This window comes from the organism of the source record quoted next, unplaced genomic scaffold, assembly GCF_019419815.1.
Source record: "Pyrus x bretschneideri cultivar Hongxiangsu unplaced genomic scaffold, Pyrus_bretschneideri_v1 Contig14, whole genome shotgun sequence".
Lineage (NCBI taxonomy): Eukaryota > Viridiplantae > Streptophyta > Magnoliopsida > Rosales > Rosaceae > Pyrus > Pyrus x bretschneideri.
Genome location: NW_025999435.1, coordinates 3,906,094 through 3,925,212, shown reverse-complemented (window position 1 = coordinate 3,925,212; position 19,119 = coordinate 3,906,094). Strand labels below are relative to the sequence as shown.

Genomic DNA, 19,119 nt, shown 5'->3' with positions numbered 1-19,119 from the left:
CCCATTTGTAACCCACGGGGTTTACAGTAGGCGGGGTTTGGACTACTGGTCCAAAAGCATTCCGTCTTTCCAAGGAGTTTAATTCTGCCTGGATTGCTTCTTTCCACTTAGGTCAATCCTGTCTCTGTTTGCATTCACCAATAGAGCAGGGCTCAATATCATCATTTAAGATAATTTCAGTGGTTACTGCGAATGCGAACATATCATCGATGCTTATTTCATTCCGATCCCATAATTATTTATACATGCATAATTTATGGAGATTTCTTTGCTTTCATATACTTCTGTCGCTCTAAAGACATATGTCTCATTAAGGATATTTTCTTTTTTTGGAAGTCCAGAATCATGAATTATGGATTTATCATTCATTTTCTCTTTTTGAATGATTTCATTTGTATTTAGTTGTGCCCTCAACTTTCTCTTTCGAGGCGCTGAATGTTTTGAACATGGGGGTCTACCACGCTTCAGGCTTGTACCAGATGAATCATTCGTTGCCACTTTATTTTGTCCAACAGGGACATCAATTCTTGCAGGTGCATTTGCAGCTGATATATGTGATTTTGTCATTTTCATAGCATCATTAAATGCATCTGGCATTTGATTGACAATGCCTTGAAGATGAACGATCATTCTTACTTCATTTTCATATTAAATGCCGCGAGGATCAAAATGAGACAAGGTGGGAACAATCCATGTCAGCTCTTTCCGTTATTCTGAAACGATCTTTTCTTCCCCTAACGACAGGAATACTATCTCATCAAAACGACAATCAGCAAAACGAGCTGTAAACATATCACCTGTCAAGGGTTCCAAATATCTAATGATAGATGGTGAATCAAAACTCACGTAAATTCTCAGTCTACGCTGAGATCCCATTTTAGTGCGTTGCGGCGGTGCAATACGCACATAAACAACACAACAAAAAACTTGTAAATGTGAAATGTTTGGTTGATGTCCAAACATGAGTTGTATTGAAGAGTATTAATGGTTGGCTATAGTTCTCAATCGAACCAATAATGCAGCATGTAAGATGGCATGTCCCCATGTAGAGACTGGCAATTTGGTTTTCATAAGCAAAGTGCGAGCTATTAACTGAAGCCGCTGGATCAATACTTATACTAAACAATTTTGAGTATGGACATGAGGAACATGGTGTTCAACATCAATGTCCAATGTCATGCAATAATCATCAAAAGTTTGAGAAATAAATTCACCAGCGTTATCAAGTCAGATTGACTTAATGAGATAATCTGGGAACTGTGCTCGTAACTTAATTACTTGAGTAAGAAGTCTCGCAAAGGCTACATTCCAAGTAGACAAGAGACAAACATGTGATCATCGGGTAGATGCATCGACCAAAATTATAAAATATCGAAATAGTCCACAAGATGATTGAATAGACCCACAAATATCCCCTAGAATTTTTTGCAGAAATGATAGGGATTCAGCATCAACCTTTAGTTGTGATGGTCTAATTACTAACTTCCTTTGAGAACAAGCTTTGCAAGGGTTATCATTTGAGATAAAAATGTGTCTGCTCACTAATGGATGTCCATTAGAGTTGGTAATGATCTTACGCATCATAGTAGATCCTGTATGACCCAGATGGTCATGCCAAATCATGTAAACCTTTGAATCATAATCTGGACTTTCCCTGAGCCTTCAATTACATTTGAAGGTCCTGATATTGTTGTTATCCTTACTCTTGCAAGTATTACGCTTAAGAAATACTTTCGATCACGAAGTATTGTATGTGTGGTTGCGTTGTCTGCAAGACAAATATTTCTGCCATTTCTCATGTTCTGAGAATAACCACAGTTTTTATCCATGCTTTCTAATTAAATGGAATCACAGTTAACAAACATTTTATAACAGGAAATGCCACTTTTATTAAATTGAAATGCTATTTTTCAGCATAATAAAAGTACATCAAACATAAACGATTTAGTCGGACCGGAATACTTCATTCCCCATTTCCATAATAAAGTCTGGAACATCTAGGTGGGCTGTGTTCAACTGCCATGATAAGTCAAACACTGGATCAGGTATATCCATTGGTTTAGCCTGGTCGAAAAAGTTTATCTCGAGACCCTTCTCTTTGAGGGAGGCTTGATACAGATCCACCAGATGTTTTGGGGTATGGTAAGTATGCTCCCAATGCCCATTGCCACCACACCTATGGCAGGCTCCTTCAGAGTTCCTAGGAGCATTGTTAATATGAGCTTTGCCTTTATGGCGATTCACATTTTTAAAGCTAGGGCCTGAATTATGCCTCTGAATCTGGTTGTGAAACTGAACTCCATAATTCTTGCCTTTCCTATTTCACCTATCTCGCTTGTGGTCACGTTCTCGTTTATGATTATCACCACCAGATGATGTGGCGTTCACTTCGAGGGAAGCATCATTCACTTCTGAGAATGGTGCAGATCTAGTAGGTCATGAATGATGGTTTTTCATCAGGAGCTCATTGTTTTGTTCAGCTACTGGGAGCACAGATATCAGCTGGTTGTACTTAGTGTAGCCTCGCTCTTTATACTGCAACTGCAGAAGCACGTTAGAGGCATGAAATGTGTTGAAAGTCTTTTCCAGCATATGTCCCTCAGTAATAGTATCCTCACAGAGCTTTATCTGAGAGGTAATTCTGAACAACGTAGAATTGTACTCTGCCACTGCCTTGAAGTCTTGGATCCTCAGATGAGTCCACTCATAATGGGCCCTTGGAAGAATCACTGTTGTCTGGTGATTGTATCTGTTTCTCAAGGCATTCCAGAGAGCTAACAGATTTTCAACCGTTAAGTACTCGCTTTTTAGCGCCTCATCAAGATGACGATGAATGAAAATCAAGGCCTTTGCCCGATCCTGAGAGGATGAGCTGCTCTCTTCCCTGATGGTATCTCCAAGATTCCCTACTTCCAGATGGATCTTGGTATCCAGTACCCAAGTCAGGTAATTCTTCCCGGTAATATTTAGGCAACAAATTCAAGCTTCGCCAAGTTCGCCATTTTTTTTTTTGAAAGAAAATAAGATGTGTAAGAACTTGCAATAATATATATTCGTGGAGGAATATGATGTTAGAACTTCTGGTTCTTACAAATTTTTCATTTTGATCTTCAGGCCAAAATGATAAGCACTTGAAACTTCTGGCTCGAGATTTTCAGGATGAATGCAGAGGACGATTGTACCGCACCATTCTCATTGAAACAATGTAACATAAAATGGGCAATTATTCCGCACCACTCAAGTAGCAGGAAAATTTAAATACACATAGCAGTGTGAGCGATTATATCGCATTACCTAAAATTGCAATGAAATTAAACAGCAGGTAAATTTAAATACGCAGGGTAGGGTGGGCAATTATACCGCTTCACCTAAAATTTGCGATAAAATTAAATCTGCAGTCCAAGATAGGCGATGATATCGCACCGTCTTGGATCGCAGTAAGAATAAATTTGCAGTTCAAGATGGGCGATTGTACCATGCCATCTTGTATTGCAGTAAAATTAACATAAATAAATATTGGGTTAGTAATCAATCTTTAAACCAAATAAGAAATCAAAGATGTATGTAACCGTTAGGTTGAGAAGTAAGAATAGGCATTGAGCAAATAGTTCATCGCGAGGGTATACCGCACAGTTGAGGCAGAGGAAGAAAATGAACATGATAAACCTTAGGAGAAACATTTTTTCTTTCTTTCGTTTAGCGAAGAGAAATGAAAGAATAATTATATTTAGAGACTCATGCTGATAACGTGTTATAAATAGGTCAAAGTTAGAGAGATAATCTTTTAGTGAATGGAGTAAAGCATGCGTAAAATGTCACACTGAAACTATAGCACATGAGGATAACAAATAAATACGGAGGAATAGATGATGTTATTGATCTTTCTTTTTTTATGTCTGTATATCTTTCTATATCTTGAAAGCATACGAAGTGCTCTATTTATAGAGCAACTCTAATACTGATACATTAATTACACATTGAAAAATTACACCACTTTTTTTTGGAAAATATGATCTCCTGCATCCCAAAGTCAATTTCAATATGTTATGGGAATTGACAATGTGTGTGTGTAGTCATAAACAATGCCAATGTTAAAGACCAATATGTGAAGGCATTGAAAAACTCTACCAAAACACTATGGACATTCTCTACCCATCAGTATTTTCAACATTGGCGATTTAATTATTGTTGTGAACCATTATTATTTGCCTTATTCTTTTATTTTTATAAATAATAGAATTCCAATTTGACTAAGTCTAAATCTCCAAAAATTTATTATCTGAATAACTATTCATTTATCTAGATATAATATTTGTTTCACGGCTTAAAGATTGATCGGTTCAAATCTTTACTAATTAATAAAACACCCATTATCAACCAAAATTTTATGAAATTATTAGTTTAATCTTTTAATTAAAACAGAATATGAATAAGAAATATAAGGCAAAAATGTAATTTTACACAACCAAATTTTGCTTTTTTTTTTTCAAAGCTTCACATTCATGTAATCCTAATATGTCTCTAATTAAAAAAATTAAAAAAATATTTCCACTCCCACTTTCTCTATCACTTTCTTTCTCTCTCCTTTTATTTCAAAAAATAAAAAAATAAAAAATTTTCTAATATACTTTGTGTATGCTCATATGCTAGTTAAAAAAAAGAATGTGTCAGTAGAATAAAATGAAAAAAAAAAAAAAAAAAAGAAAAAGAAAAGAAAAGTAAAACACAGGGGGAATCCAACAAAAACGGTTTGTGAGTTAAATGGTGATGGAGGAGCTCCTCCTCAACGCGCTCTCTCTCTCTCTCCCTCTCTCTCTCTCCTCCAAAGATCTCATGCTATTCCGTAGCCTCTCTTCCTTAGGTAAGCTCCTCTCTCTCTCTCTCTCTGTGTGTGTGGATATTTACAGACACAAACTCACACACAAACATTTTGTATCAATGATCCGATCGCCGTCTGATCATCAATCAGTTCCTGGATCCAGTTCCAAATTTCAATTTTCATTTCCATTCATTGCTGCATTTTTCACCGTAAATTCTTAATCTTTTTGGTTGTGGATTGTCCTTTGGCAGTTGATTGGATTTCTGGATTGGGTATTTGAGGTTTTTCCTATTTATTTTCCCCGCTGTGTAATGGTAGTTGTGGAGGTTGAGGAGAAGAGGGAAGGAGAAGGAGAAGAAGAGGATAGGTAGTGGTTGTATTGGCGGGTTTCGGTTAACTTTGGTATTGGCATGTCTTGTGGAGGTGAAGAGGACAAGCAATGTGGTTGTGGGAAATCAGGTGCCGCCATTAATTTGCAAAGAGTTGGTTCAATTGTGCGAGAGATTAGCGACCCATGCCTCTCTCAGTCACCTATAAAGGTGGTTATAACTGTAAGATTCTCACATTACCAATATTTGTCTTTGTGCATTTTACTTACCTCCGTCTATGGCCTGTGAATTGTCAATCCAACTACCTTTCATGTGCGTATTTGGGTTCGTTTTAATGCTTGATTAAGTTTGAGAATATTGAATTTTGCACGCATATATATGTTAACATGTTCCGTTGTCAGATAGTTTGACGTGTTATATTGTTAGACAACCTGTCTGAACTTGATCAGGTGGATTTTTTATCCAGCATATCTGTTATAATTTAGATTCTCGTTAGAGAACATTTTTAGATATATGTATATACATTGTATGTGTGTGTGTGCGCGCGGGTGGGGTATTATTTATTTAGGTAAGGAGTCAAGGAGTTTCCAAAAAAGTTGTCAAATACAACCGTATAATGCCATGCCTTTTTCTGGTGAAATCAAGCTCATATAACATATTAGGATTTGGTTTATGACTGATGTGAGATTGTGCATTCCACCACATTTTTTTTGGAGCATATCATGCACCCAATGTCTAAAATATCGGCATCAATGGAAATATCGATATCCAAATTTGTGCAATTATCGATATCGGTTGCCTTTGATCGAAATGATAGAAATTTGCTCAAAAATGCCAAAATTTAAAATCAAACTCGAGAGAATTTCATGTGAAACCACACTATGTATGAATCAAGAATTAATGATTCAATACTATGTAAAAAAATAAGTATGTGATGTGCGAGAATGACAACTTCCTTCTAATGACAAGTAATAAAGTAAAGGATATAATGGATAAAATTATACATAACTTAATTGAAACTTTCATCATGAAAGCAACACAAGTCTTATTAAATTAAACTAATGCCATAAAGAATGCATAGGCTCATGTAGTTAAAACTGATATCTTAATCTTTCATTTTGACTAGGCCTTCCAACGTAGTACTTTCCCATTGCACCAATGCCTACACAAACTTCTTGACACCTAATTCTAAATCCTTAACAACTTTAAGCCTTAACATATCTTTCTCCTCCAACCAGGCTCTCAGCAAACCAAACAATGAATCGAGACATGAACAAACCCAAAACAAGAGAGCAAGCATCATGTTTAAAAGCTCAACATTTGAGAACATTCAATAACATGCTTTGTACCCAAAACCTCAAGTTTTAAGTTTTAACAATTGGCTTCGTGCCTTGATATCAAAATTACCAGTTGCAACATACTAGAGTCACAAAGATAGAATCTTGAAATAATACTGAATGTAAAATTGAAGAAGGCAGAACCTCAATTCACTAAGACATTTTGTCGAACAGATTACGTGCAAGAGTGCACTAGACAACTGTGTCCAATTCGGCGCTTGATCTTGAAACCCCAGATGGTATAGATGAAAACCCAAAAATAATTCAACTCTATGATCACAGATTACGTGCGCCTAGTGAATGGCATCGTGCCTACAACTTCAAACGAATCTCCAAATATATCACCGAGAAGGACTGAAACCATAACCTTGCTGAAAACCTGAAACCCATCAAATAGTTGATCTGCCAAACTTTTCCAAACCTCTGCTACACTAGAAATCAGCAAGTTGAATTCACGGAACAGATTGAAAACTCAATCTTCAAGTAAGCAAATGATACCAAAAGAAAACGTGAAAAAGAAACAGAGAAGAAAATGAATCAACCACCAATCTGCATATTCTCTGCCGAAATTTCTGCACTGATATAAACGATTTCAAAGAAATTTATTGATTTCCCGAAAGATATGGGGTGAAGTTTTCACCCCCAGTTTCCATATCTTTCCCTGATTTTTCGATAATTCCACAAGAGTATCAACCATATCGAAGAAATTTCCAACGCTGCATGCACCAATGTCATTATTAAATCAAGGGAACTCCACTTGTACCTTGTTGGTAGGTTAATCCTCCAGTCCAGTAGTCACAGACTACGTCTTAATCTTCTGGTAGTTTGGGTTTTGTTTGGACAAGGATGAGGGCATTGGAAGTGATATTAGAGTCACAAATAAACTACTTCAGATCTTTCTATTAGTTTGGGCCTTTGGAACAAGGGTGAGGGAGTTACGTATGATATATTAGAGTCATGGCTAGGCTGGAACATTTTGTGACTGACCATTAGTTGACCACCATAACGTAGGGTGGAACAATTTGTGAAGAGTGGACCACTAATCGACCTCCATGTAATTAAATTACCATAATGAGTTTTCTTTTGTTCATTGTTGTATTGTTATGGAGCATTGATGTTTTATGTCCCAATGATTCAGGTGAACAAAATGCTTAAGCCGGAGAAGTGGCAGGCAACATTTGATAGCGATGGGAAGAATTTTGGTTTTCAGAAGGCACTCAAATTAATAGCATTGGGGGTATGTTGTTTTACCATGGAATATAATATGTGTCTCATAGGTAGCGAGTTTCTTCTAACATTTCAATTGAATTTTCTATAAATTAAAGGTCTGTTTATGTTATTTTTTATGACTAATTTGTTTTACAAATAGTAGGATCATGATTGGGGTTATAAATACATCATTATTAGGGTTGCAGATGACCTCTATTTGCAACATCCCAAATCCTTTCACTTGATTTCATTGCCTTTAGAAATGTGGTAAACGTGTTTGAAGAGAAGATGCACATATTTGTTTATTTGGTACAACTTGTACTATCAACTGTGAATAGGCATGGAATTTCTGGTGTACATTCTCTCATTTAAAACCGAAAAAAAAAAAAAAACTCTCATTTCACTATGGCATAAACGTTAACTATTCAGGTGGTATTCTGTTGGCATTTTCAGTGATCATTGTCTGGTTTACTGTGTTGATTTGTTTGCGAAAGCTAACTTTGTTTTATACGTGTTTGTTTCAAGAATGTTGAGTCATTTTGTGATTTTGAAGTATTGAAATTCCTGTGTTAAAGATGGCTAATGTAACTTTTTAACTTATGATTACAATGAATTTGGTGCTGCATTATAGGGTGTCGATCCATCTATAAGACCAGAAGTCTGGGAATTTTTACTTGGTTGTTATGCTCTGGGTAGCACTGAAGAGTCTCGGCGGCAGTTGCGGACAGCCCGGAGGTCTAGTTCTTTCTTCTTAGTTCTTAGTGTTCTTGTTTTGTTTAATTTTATACTTTTTTAAATCTCTTGTACCACTGGGAAAGTGATCACTTATTCCAGTCCTCATCTTCATTCACTGGCCTTCATGTGGTCAATGATGGGTCAATTTGACGTCATGTATGCAGGGCATGTAGTACCTTTCCATTCACTTTAGTCAAAAGATAAGGACAATGCAAAATCGTTTTTTCTTTGGTCTGAAGGGAAATGCCCCAACCTTTCTAGACTCATTTTGTCCATAACGTGACTGGTTATATGGCTTGTCATGCATATCACCCAAGCTCGACCTTTGATATGTTGCTTGTGCTATTAAACTAGATGGCAAACCAGGCCTCATCTCATCTAGCCATGGTGTAAGTTAGTCTGTAAAATAAATTCTGGAGTAGATTTATCCTTAGTGTAGACAGGGATTAAGAATGAAAATAAATCAGAAGCCGTAATTCAGCTTTTATTCCCCTTTTACACATTAAAATGCACCATGAACTTTTCTTTTCAGTAAAGAATTTTATTTTATTTATTTATTTTTTGAATTAGTAAGTGCAATTGAAGTACAATCTGTTGGATTTGTTTGTACTCATCATCTTCATTATGCATGCAGGGAACGTTACAGTGACCTGATTAAGCAGTGCCAAATGATCCATTCAAGCATTGGAACTGGTTCACTTGCTTATGTTGTTGGGTCCAAGGTTATGGATGTGAGGGCACCGTCTAAAGAGGAGGATGGGAGGGAAGCTAAAGTTGAACATAGACAAACTTCTTTTGATAATACTAACAAAGTAGAGAATTATTGTGATAGGAATAATAATTGTACAGATACATCATATGCATGCCAACAAGAGAGTTCTAGCGATTCGGTTGACCTTGTCAGTCTGAGGGAGAGCACAGATAGTGTAGCATATGATTCTTCTTCTTTCATACGTACTTCAGGGCCACATGACTGCAGCTCCCCAAAGCTAGGGAGCGAAGCAGATGAAACAAAACATGTACCACAAAGTTATTTTGATTTTCCTCCTTTACCTGTTGCTGATTTGTTTGGAAAGTGTGAAGAAGATAAAAAAGAAGGTGGAGTGCACGATGATAAAGTTTCTCTGCAACATAAGTCCAGGTCGAAAAAGCACAGCATGCACAGTTTTCAAGTCAATAACAATGTAGACTTAGTTATTGAATCAAACTGCTCACCATCCAAGAAAGTTTCATGTGCCATTAACTCTGAAATTGAATTGGTTTCTACTGATGCCCATCAATTGGTGACGCAGCCGAATAATACGGGTAACAAGACAGAAATGGTAAACGAGTTGAAAATATCAGATGTACCAGAAACAGAATTTAGAAATACAATCATGTCTCAAGGAGGGGCTGTGAATGAAGACAGGGTATCTGAATGGCTTTGGACTCTCCACCGAATAGGTAAGTTTCCTTTCTTACTTATTCTTACTTGTATTTACGTACTTCTATATGGAGGTGGGAAATTTACTCATTCTCATCCATGGATATTTTTAAAGAATTGTTTTAAGTTGACAAAATCTGTCTTTTTCAGTTGTTGATGTGGTAAGAACAGATAGTCATCTTGAATTCTACGAGGATGCTAAAAATTTAGCTAGGATGTCAGATATTCTTGCTGTTTATGCATGGGTGGATCCAGCTACAGGATATTGTCAAGGTTGTTTTTGTTATTAGTTTTGTTTTCTTAAGGCTCTTTTCTGTCACCACATAATTTCTCTCTAACAGTAAAATCTTAAGCTACCAACTTATCTCAAAAGCTGCAGACGTAAGTTTGACTTGAAAGGAAATTTGTTATTTTAGGTATGAGTGACTTGCTGTCTCCATTTGTGGTTCTCTTTGAGGATGATGCTGATGCATTTTGGTGCTTTGAGATGCTTCTAAGAAGAATGGTATTCTAAACTTTACATATAAATTGAGCTTGATAGTTCTATACTCCATCACTTACATTTTCTTTTCAAACCTTTCTTTCAGCGTGAAAATTTCCAAATGGAAGGACCGACTGGGGTAATGAAGCAGTTGCAAGGATTGTGGAATATCTTGGAACTCACAGACAGGGAAATGTTTTCACACCTGTCAAACATAGGTGCTGAAAGCCTGCATTTTGCATTCCGGATGCTGCTCGTTCTCTTTCGTCGGGAGTTGTCTTTTAATGATGCTCTTTGTATGTGGGAGGTTTGTGCTCTTCAGTTGCTCTCTCATGCTTGATATGGTAGACTACCCAAAGAATTTATGAAAATTTGGGCCACATAGCCTGCATTGACAGTAACAAAATGGATGAGCTATGGTATTGATTAGATGCAAATATTAATTTGTGTGACCTTGCCATACTTCATACAGTAAATGATGGCTTGCTGCTTCTTTTTGCTGTGTGACTTTTCCTGAATTATTTGACGTCAAAGGGGCATCTTTCATAATATTGGTTTTAGGGTTATAAGCGCATTTCCTTGTATTGTAGTACGTATGATGAGCTTGGCGTTATAAAAATTACAAGTGGGAAGGAAACTTAGCCTATGGAGTTAGGAGTTTGGAGAGTAAGCTCTACGCATGTCTATAATATTGTTTTTATTTTTATTATCCTTTGTTTCTTTTGGCCGGAATGTATATGATAAGTTAGAATGAGATATTTTCTACTACATATTTACTTCATAAACTGCAGTGTGTATTTGTATAGTTTTAACTTGTCAGTATGTTAAATGCAGATGATGTGGGCCGCTGATTTTCAAGAATCCTTGGCTTACAATTTAGATGACAACTGTCTGGAAGCCTTGGTAGTACAACTGCCGAGTGACTCTGAAGCAGAATTGAGGGTTGAAACTGCTGAGAGTGGTGGTCATACAAAGAGCGGATCACGTACAAATAGTGGCAATCTAGAATGCTCCGTGTCTGACACTGGAATGAAGTCTGGATCAGCCTATAATTTTTGCGGGTTGACAAGGAATTTTTGGTCAAGGAATGACCGGATGCACATCTGCTCTGTGGTCTCATCAACGAGGAATGGAGATGATGAGTTACCGGTCTTCTGTGTTGCAGCAATCCTCATCATGAACCGTCAGAAAATTATTCGCGAGACGCGTTCAATTGATGATATGATAAAGGTAGGTGCTGCTATCCCTTAATTATTCAATTTCTCTGTTTGTTTTCAGCCTGTCAATGGTTACTTTTCTGGTGACCTGGGATATAACATTTTGGGTCAGATTTTCTGCACTTTTGTTTTTCGGATAAAACACAACCTTTTTTTATTTTTAAATATTTTTTATACAACAATATTGGGCGGTGGGGAATTGGCCTAAGCCACACAATGGGCTGCCATAATTTGGTATGGAAGTTGCCCTTCATGGGAGTTGAACCACAGACCTCCCACTTAGAGGAATACCACTATACCAAAGTGCTAGTGGCAACACAACCTTTGTTTAAGACTGGAAAAAAGTATTAAGTAGAATGGATGAGAAGCTCGTAAAATCTAAGATGCACCTTCAAACTAAGGGCTCAAATCAAATTTAAGTTTAAATTACCCTAATTCAAGATAAATAATATTAAAGGCATATCTTTTTACTTCCTTGGAATGAATGTCTAAAGAAAATTCATTCCCACTTGTCATCACTGAATCCAATTGCTCATTTCAACCGAGCTATCCACAAAAGAGCTAATATTGCACAAAAGTGACTGCCTTGTTAGCAGCCGTTTAATGATTTTGGTTGAGGTTATGTTACTTGTAAATAGATCTACTTGAGAGGTCTTAGCTAGTTTTGCTAGATGGTGGATTTCTTATCCACTATTTTGTAATTCATGTTATTTTTTAATAGAGTGTTATCGTTCTTCTCAAAAAAGAAAAAGAAAAGAAAAGAAAGTGACTGCCTGTTGTCATTCCCAAAAGGAATATCTCTCCACCAACAGGAAATAGAAATGTAAAGGACACCCCTCACCACTCCAAACACATCCAATAGCCGCAACCAAGTTTGCATTGTGAACACAATTGCAGAATGATACAGATTTAAAAAGTCAAAGTTGTATAAGCGTCAAATGATATTGATTGAAAATGTTGGATTAGTACCCGGGGAGTATATGTATTAATTTTTTGGGAGTATGTGTGTTTTCATAGAGGCCTATAATGATATGGGGTATCCTAAAGTCAAAGCTGCGCAAGTGTTGCTATTAATTATGTGTGTGTGTAATATCAAGGGACAATTACTGTATATGTGTATATTTTTTTTTTGGTTTTGGGGGGGGTTGTGTGGTTGGACGCAGCTAATAGTATTACAATCATTATTTGACACTATTCATTGCTCCGCAGACTTTCAATGATAAGTTGCTGAAAATCAATGTGAAAAGATGCATCCGCTCAGCGGTCAAGCTTCGGAAGAAATATTTCTACAAGGTTAGATCTTTTGATTTACTATTTCCCTCTTAACAATTAGTGAGTGAGTTAGAGGACTGGAAGTTCTCTGTAAATTTTGAAGGGAATTTTCTCACCATTCTCTAAATTAAGAAATAAATCATGGGATAGCACTGTACATTGCTATCGTGTCCCCTTTCTGTTATTCGTGAAGTTTCTCTATTTGCAATCTAAAATCCAATGTGTGTGTCTAAATATGTGGGGGGAACTCATAAACAGGGATCTCTTTCGATTAGAAGCAAAAGGGCTTGCATGAGGGGGCCAACCCTCATTGTGCTATTTCCCTATTCACAAATCATTATGAAATAATATCCAAATGGAAATCCATTTAGTTATTTAAATTGTTAAGCGATTTTCGGTTTACCTAAATTTTTGCAGAGACTTTTCTTAAATTGTGGACATAAAACATAGGCGGTTAGGATCCTTGGACAACATTGTGGGGTGACCCCAACAATCGGATCCCTTTTGCTTTTTAGGAAAAAGGGATTTTTTCAAGGAGGGGACTATACATATACATTTTACATATGTGCATATAGAGGTAGTCTCTTTTGTGGACGTCCACTTTAGATAATGTCCACAGGTGCAACTTTCAAGCATCCAACAAGGTGTTGTGATTAGGTCTACAAATGATTGTATGTGCATAATTATGATGCACTGCAAGTCTGCTCGTATAATTTGGAAAAGTTAGAAAATTAATATAATATAACGGAAGGCACCATTTTTAATGCACTGGAGTGATTGTGGATGAAAAAGTAAAGAAAATAAGTAATAAACAAAGAATGAGACAAAAACACAGGCGGGTGATAATAGAAATGTACAGAGACTTTCCATTTCTGCGTATGGAACTACCATTTTGTTGCCTGAAACTGTGGATATTGCTTTGTGGATGCTTTTCCTGAAACTTCTGTTTGAACCAGCTTATCAGGAGAAACAGCCCTGCAGCTCGGAATGGTGACTAGGCTTTCTTCATTCCCAGATAGTATCATGCTTGAAGCACAGTGTTGGCACTCTGATCTAATTATAGTCATAAGTTCAAGCTGAAGTGCCATTGCGGTTTGCAGATTGGTCCAGTTATTTGCATTTATGTTGTCTCCTTCACATTTTTTTGCAAGGTAATTATCGTGTACTTCTCTTTACTTTCATTTGTATGGAAACCCCGAAATCGTTTCAGTTTGATCTGATTTGGAAATGTTCCTAGACGAGTGCTTTCTCTTTTCCTGTTCCTAGTTTTGGTACATTACATAACATTCAATCAAATGATAATTATTTTTTGTCTGAAAATCATGATGTGTTATTTTATATTATTTGTCGATGGGGTTAATGTCAAAGTGAATCCGTATTTATGTTTTAGCAGAGTGGAATCTAGATTTATTTTTAGGACCTTTTAATTTAATAGTAATTATTTGCTTATATACTATAGGAAGGTAATATTGGACTGCCTATTAAAAGGACCTGTTGTAATTGGATTTTTGTTGGGCATCTTATTTGAGCTTACGTAGTTTGGTCTACGTCCCTTCTCTCCTGCCAATTCTACCACTCTTCTTATTCTTGAACTGGTTGGTCACATGCAGATACAAGTATCTTATCTTTTGATCTTTCTTTCCGATCAGATGGGATCTTCTTGTATGTTTGATGCTTTGCTTTTGCATTGTGGTCATTTTTCTGGCCACATGAGGAAAAAGTTTAATTAGGTGAAGATATAATTAGGATAAAACATAAGGGACAGTGAGTGGCACAATCATACCGGTTGTGAATTTTTATAAATGGGTTGAAGTTTTAGTTTAGAAATATGGGACAGGTTTGGTTAGCAATAAAGGACAGGTTTAGTTTGGAAATAAAGGAAACTTAGTTTGAAGTTTTTAGTTTCACAACATACGGTGGAGAACTTGAACATGATACCGTGCTATTATAAACGGGTTGATCATATGGGTCTGGTTAAGGTTGACTATTTTTCCAATTGAACTGTAAATTGCACGCCACGAAAACAATCTGTTAACACGAATTGTCACCCTTAATTACACCAGTTTCGTGTCTGACCATATATTTTGATATCTCTATGGAAAGGCAATGAGAAAAGGGAGATATTTGGTTCCCCAGCAGATATTGTATTCAAAATATTTGCTAGATTTCTAGTAACAAACTTGTTCCTATAATCTGTCGGCTCTGGACTCCATAACTGTTTACCTTTCTCCTTCATTGTCTATTTTTTTCCTTTTTAACTTTCGAGTGGGTCGATATTAACAAATTTATGGTGTTACTCCTGAAATGATTTTCAGGAGCATATTCCTTTATTTCCTCTCTATGCTTCCAGTTAGTATTTGCCAGAGCTTATTTTGTTCTCTTACTTATCTTGAAGCCAGCAGCGACATTGCAAAGTCGGAAGAAGTTTCTCTGTTTTCGTGCTTGGAGTTCTGATTGCTTAAGCTTTGATGGATACCTGTTACAGGTTTGGAAAACTTGGATTTTTTTTATTAATCTTGTAATCTTCGTTACTTCATGACGCTTACACTTCCAAAAGTCTGTTTAGTTTTCGTTATATGTTGCGGAGTTGAGGATGTGAAAACTTGGAAGGAGAGTTTTGTTTGATGGTTATACAAAATATCATATGCTGAGAGCTACTGAGTGACAATCTAAGAAACTTTGTTAGATAATTTTATTTATGAATTGGAAATGTACTTTTCTTTAGGTCATTACCCAAATTATTCCTCCTTAACCAACACAAAACACCACCACCGAGATGACAGCATTTCCCTTCCCGAATCTCTCAACGGTTCACACAGCTACTCGCCATCTACTTCTTGTTTGGAACTCGGCAATTTTTGCGTATCTCGCCCTGGTTTCCTGTCAAAACCTGGTACTCTCCCATCCGGTACATAGACATAGCGAATGCCTTTCGAAAGTCTTCAAAACCGGCAGCAAACTCTTGAGTGATTTCCTTAGTGTCGTTGCTATACAGTAACTGTTGATCGATTCCAAGTACAGCTTTGTGCGATAGAACTCTGGAGTAGTAGGTTTGTGTGAATCTGTAGTTGGCACCGAATTGCGGGTTTAGGTACACCAGAGGGTCGGTCTGTCCCTTTTTCGTTCTCGGCGGGCAGCTCTTTCTCAGATCGTTTAAGAGTGAAGGGTCCATGCTTGGGTCTGGCTTTTTGGTGCCATTGAAATTGTACAGCCGATCAAGAATGTAGTGACAATGTGTTCTCCCCATTGAATGTGCACCTGAAACCAATTGAAATGCATTTTAGTTTGAGAAACCGATGATCCCACATCAAAGTTACACTTGCGATAATCTAATTTTCCGTTTTAGGGGCCGTTTGTTTTTGGTTATTAGTCAAATTGAAAACTGAAAACGAAATGGTTTTTAATGAAACGGCGATTTAGGTTCGATTTTGGATGATGGTGTTACCTAGGAGGGTTGCCATATCCAGTACGTTCAAGCCTCTAGAATTGAAGTATTTTAGGGCATCCTCCCATGTGATGGAGGGTGAGGGAAGGTCCACTGATGACCTGGTTGATGTCAGACCGTCTCTTCTTCCTGTCAGAACAGGATAAGATGGTGCGCCGTCCTGTTGATATATAAATAAATACATGGATAATTATTACTATTTTTAAATAATAACAATATAAATTTTGGGTGCAAATAGTAGTTTTTCATGAGAATCATCAATTTTTTTTTAATGGTACGTAGCACTGAGGATCATGAAAAACGATTAACAATTAGAAATCAAATCTAACGGTTAAAATACTCGTAACACTGAGTACTACATATATTAAAGCCGGACCAAAAGATTGTATATAGTAGAATTCAGATCCTCTTCGAATCTAGTAGTCTGGAGCCGGCATATAGAGAAATCTGGATTATTCATGAGATGGAGAGAGAGATATGGACCCTTAATTTGTGTGATGTGAGCTAGTTAATTAGAACCGTAAGATTAAAATAAGTGATTCGAATTTTGGAATATGTCTCATCGATATCCTAAGCGGATCTCAATTCATTTATAGTTTGAGAATATGGTACCAAATGAACGGCATCCCTAGTGGCGAGGTTGAGAATGTCGGCGCAAGAGACGACACCGGGGCACCGCTGCTCGAGGACGGTTTTGATCTTGTCAATGACAACAAAAGCTCCAAGCCCGTAATTTTGTGGTGCAGTTTTTTCTGAGTCTTCACCATCAAGGAGGATTGATGCATCACAACCCTGCATTTCCATATGTATAAAAATATAAACAAAACAAAACAAAACAAAAAAAACCAGAGAAATTTAAATGATTTGTTATTTCATCATATAGCTTAAATAGAAATACTTTTTACTGAAAAAAAAAAGTTGTACACTACGTGCTAAAATTTCTTTTTACTGAGCTCTCTTTTGAGTCATAAAATGTAGGTTCGCTTAATTTAATGTCCAAAATATATATTTTTTACCTCAATTGAAATTTTCGAAAGAAATATTCATGGCTATATTCACACACAATAAAAAAAAAAAAAAGGAAATGGAGAATTTATCCTTCGGCGTGTTATATAATTTAGGATAATGCTAGAGAGATCAAAATTTTAAACTAACAAACCAGTAAAAAATAAGCACGTTAATCAACATTTAAACATCCACATCATTAAATTTACAAAATTTGATTTAAAATTTTGATTTTGATAGTATTACCCTATGTTTTATTCGCTACCATAATGAGGTGGATATTCTAACAAAAAAAAAAAGTAGTCAATCAGATACTCACTAACAAATTCTCTCTTACTACATTTCAAGTTTAAACTCTCTTTATTTCCTCTCTTTATTTCTCTTCATTAACTTAAATAATAAAAATAAAAGTAAGATATTTACTAGAAAAAAAAACATAATAAAAAAGCCAACACACACTCAAATCACAATTTACTAAGGGATTTAAACAATGTTAGAAATTTGTCGTGTTATTTTTTAATAATTACCTTGCCTTCAAGTCAGGAGGGCCTAGAATATTTTATACAAGTAGTTCGTGGGGAAGTTGAGTGATTGTTGACTAGGGAATGATATATTAATATTGTTTTCTTTGTGCTACTTCAATGAAAATGCTAGGGAGAGGATCTACCTAAATCATATTTTTTAAATGGTATCTCTAGCATTACGTCAAACTAAATTGATCCAATCTGTGATAGAACGAATAGGAGGTGGTAGACAGTAGAAACGAAATACGTACCGTTACAAAGCAATCTGAGTAGACCAACCGGAGGAGCTTGGGAGTGATGCTTTTATCCTTTTTCCAAAACAACTCCACTTGGTGCCGGATATAAACCTCTGCATCATCACAAGTGTTGTGAGTTTTGTAGTAATGCCAAGTCAACTTCGGCCTTGGCACTGTCGAACCATCTGCACTTACAAACCCTAGACAGAAGCTCACTGCAACTAAACCAAAAAATGGGAGCACGAGAAGCACAAATCTCATCTGGCTTCTCATCGTCTTTAATCTGCTGTTTCTCTCCTACCAAAAAACCCTCGTTTCAGAAAATAGTTCCGATCGAGTACTAGCTCTTCTGCATGCACTGAGACTTGTACTGTTTCAGAAACCCTAAGGGGGTTTATATACATGAACTTTTCAGGGTTCTGTGGTTCGTACACATGGAGTGACCGACAATGCCAAGTTGGATATGTAATTTTGTGTACATTATTCTAATTATTTATTATTTAAAGGCCTTGGGGTGGTATAGCTATAAGATGTTGGTGACTTAGATCCCAGTCTTACGGCACCGTGTGACGGAAGTGCGGGGGAAAATAGGCTGTTCACATGCACCAAGGGCAAGGGCTGGCTTCAATAACCTTCTTACACGCTATCTTGTACGTGATAACCGAGCTAAATAATATCGTAGTTACAAAGGAACATGGACCAATTTAGAGAGAAATTTTTCAGCGTGTTGAAAAAACGGACGTATACAACAAGTGTTATAATACAAGTTGTTGTAGATTTTTTTTATTTTTTTATTTTTTTTTTAAGTATCCAACAATTTGTATTATAACATTTGGTGTATTAGGTCGTTTTCCCAGCACATTGAAAAATTCCTCCAATTTAACGATGCATGCGAGCTCAGCCTAGGTTTTAGGGTTTGAAATCTAATCTTATTACCAAGACAAATTCTGTGATCCCATAAATTTTTAGAATCCGAGGTTCATAAATTATACGATTAGATCGATGTCCCTGATACTCGATGCATATACCAGCTGTTAACATTTGATAGGTGCAAGTATTGGTTGATCAAGTTACCAAGTTAGTAGTA

At 36.5% G+C, this 19,119-nt stretch overlaps 2 protein-coding genes across 5 annotated transcripts; one reads left to right on the top strand and one right to left on the bottom strand.

Moving 5' to 3' along the window:
• Window positions 1-4,711: 4,711 nt before the first annotated feature.
• Window positions 4,712-15,551, top strand: LOC103933216 (small G protein signaling modulator 1). 4 transcript variants are annotated; one of them, XM_009342880.3, is made up of 12 exons: window positions 4,712-4,861; window positions 5,071-5,358; window positions 7,624-7,722; window positions 8,326-8,429; window positions 9,064-9,872; window positions 10,003-10,125; window positions 10,269-10,357; window positions 10,440-10,640; window positions 11,168-11,563; window positions 12,760-12,843; window positions 13,779-13,973; window positions 15,218-15,551. In XM_009342880.3, exons 2-11 carry the CDS (start codon window positions 5,230-5,232, stop codon window positions 13,818-13,820), a joined length of 2,076 nt encoding a protein of 691 aa, XP_009341155.2. In that variant the 5' UTR covers window positions 4,712-4,861; window positions 5,071-5,229; the 3' UTR covers window positions 13,821-13,973; window positions 15,218-15,551. The 4 variants fall into 4 exon arrangements, with proteins under 4 accessions (XP_009341155.2, XP_009341153.2, XP_009341154.2 ...); XM_009342878.3 differs by having other exon boundaries at window positions 5,071-5,370; window positions 15,225-15,551; XM_009342879.3 differs by having other exon boundaries at window positions 5,071-5,370; window positions 15,222-15,551.
• Window positions 15,215-19,119, bottom strand: LOC103933236 (probable peroxidase 26). Its single transcript, XM_009342907.2, has 4 exons — window positions 18,048-19,119; window positions 16,880-17,059; window positions 16,268-16,427; window positions 15,215-16,080 (listed from the first exon to the last, which is right to left on the bottom strand). The coding sequence occupies exons 1-4, from the start codon at window positions 18,303-18,305 to the stop codon at window positions 15,653-15,655; spliced, it is 1,026 nt and encodes a 341-aa protein (XP_009341182.2). The 5' UTR covers window positions 18,306-19,119; the 3' UTR covers window positions 15,215-15,652.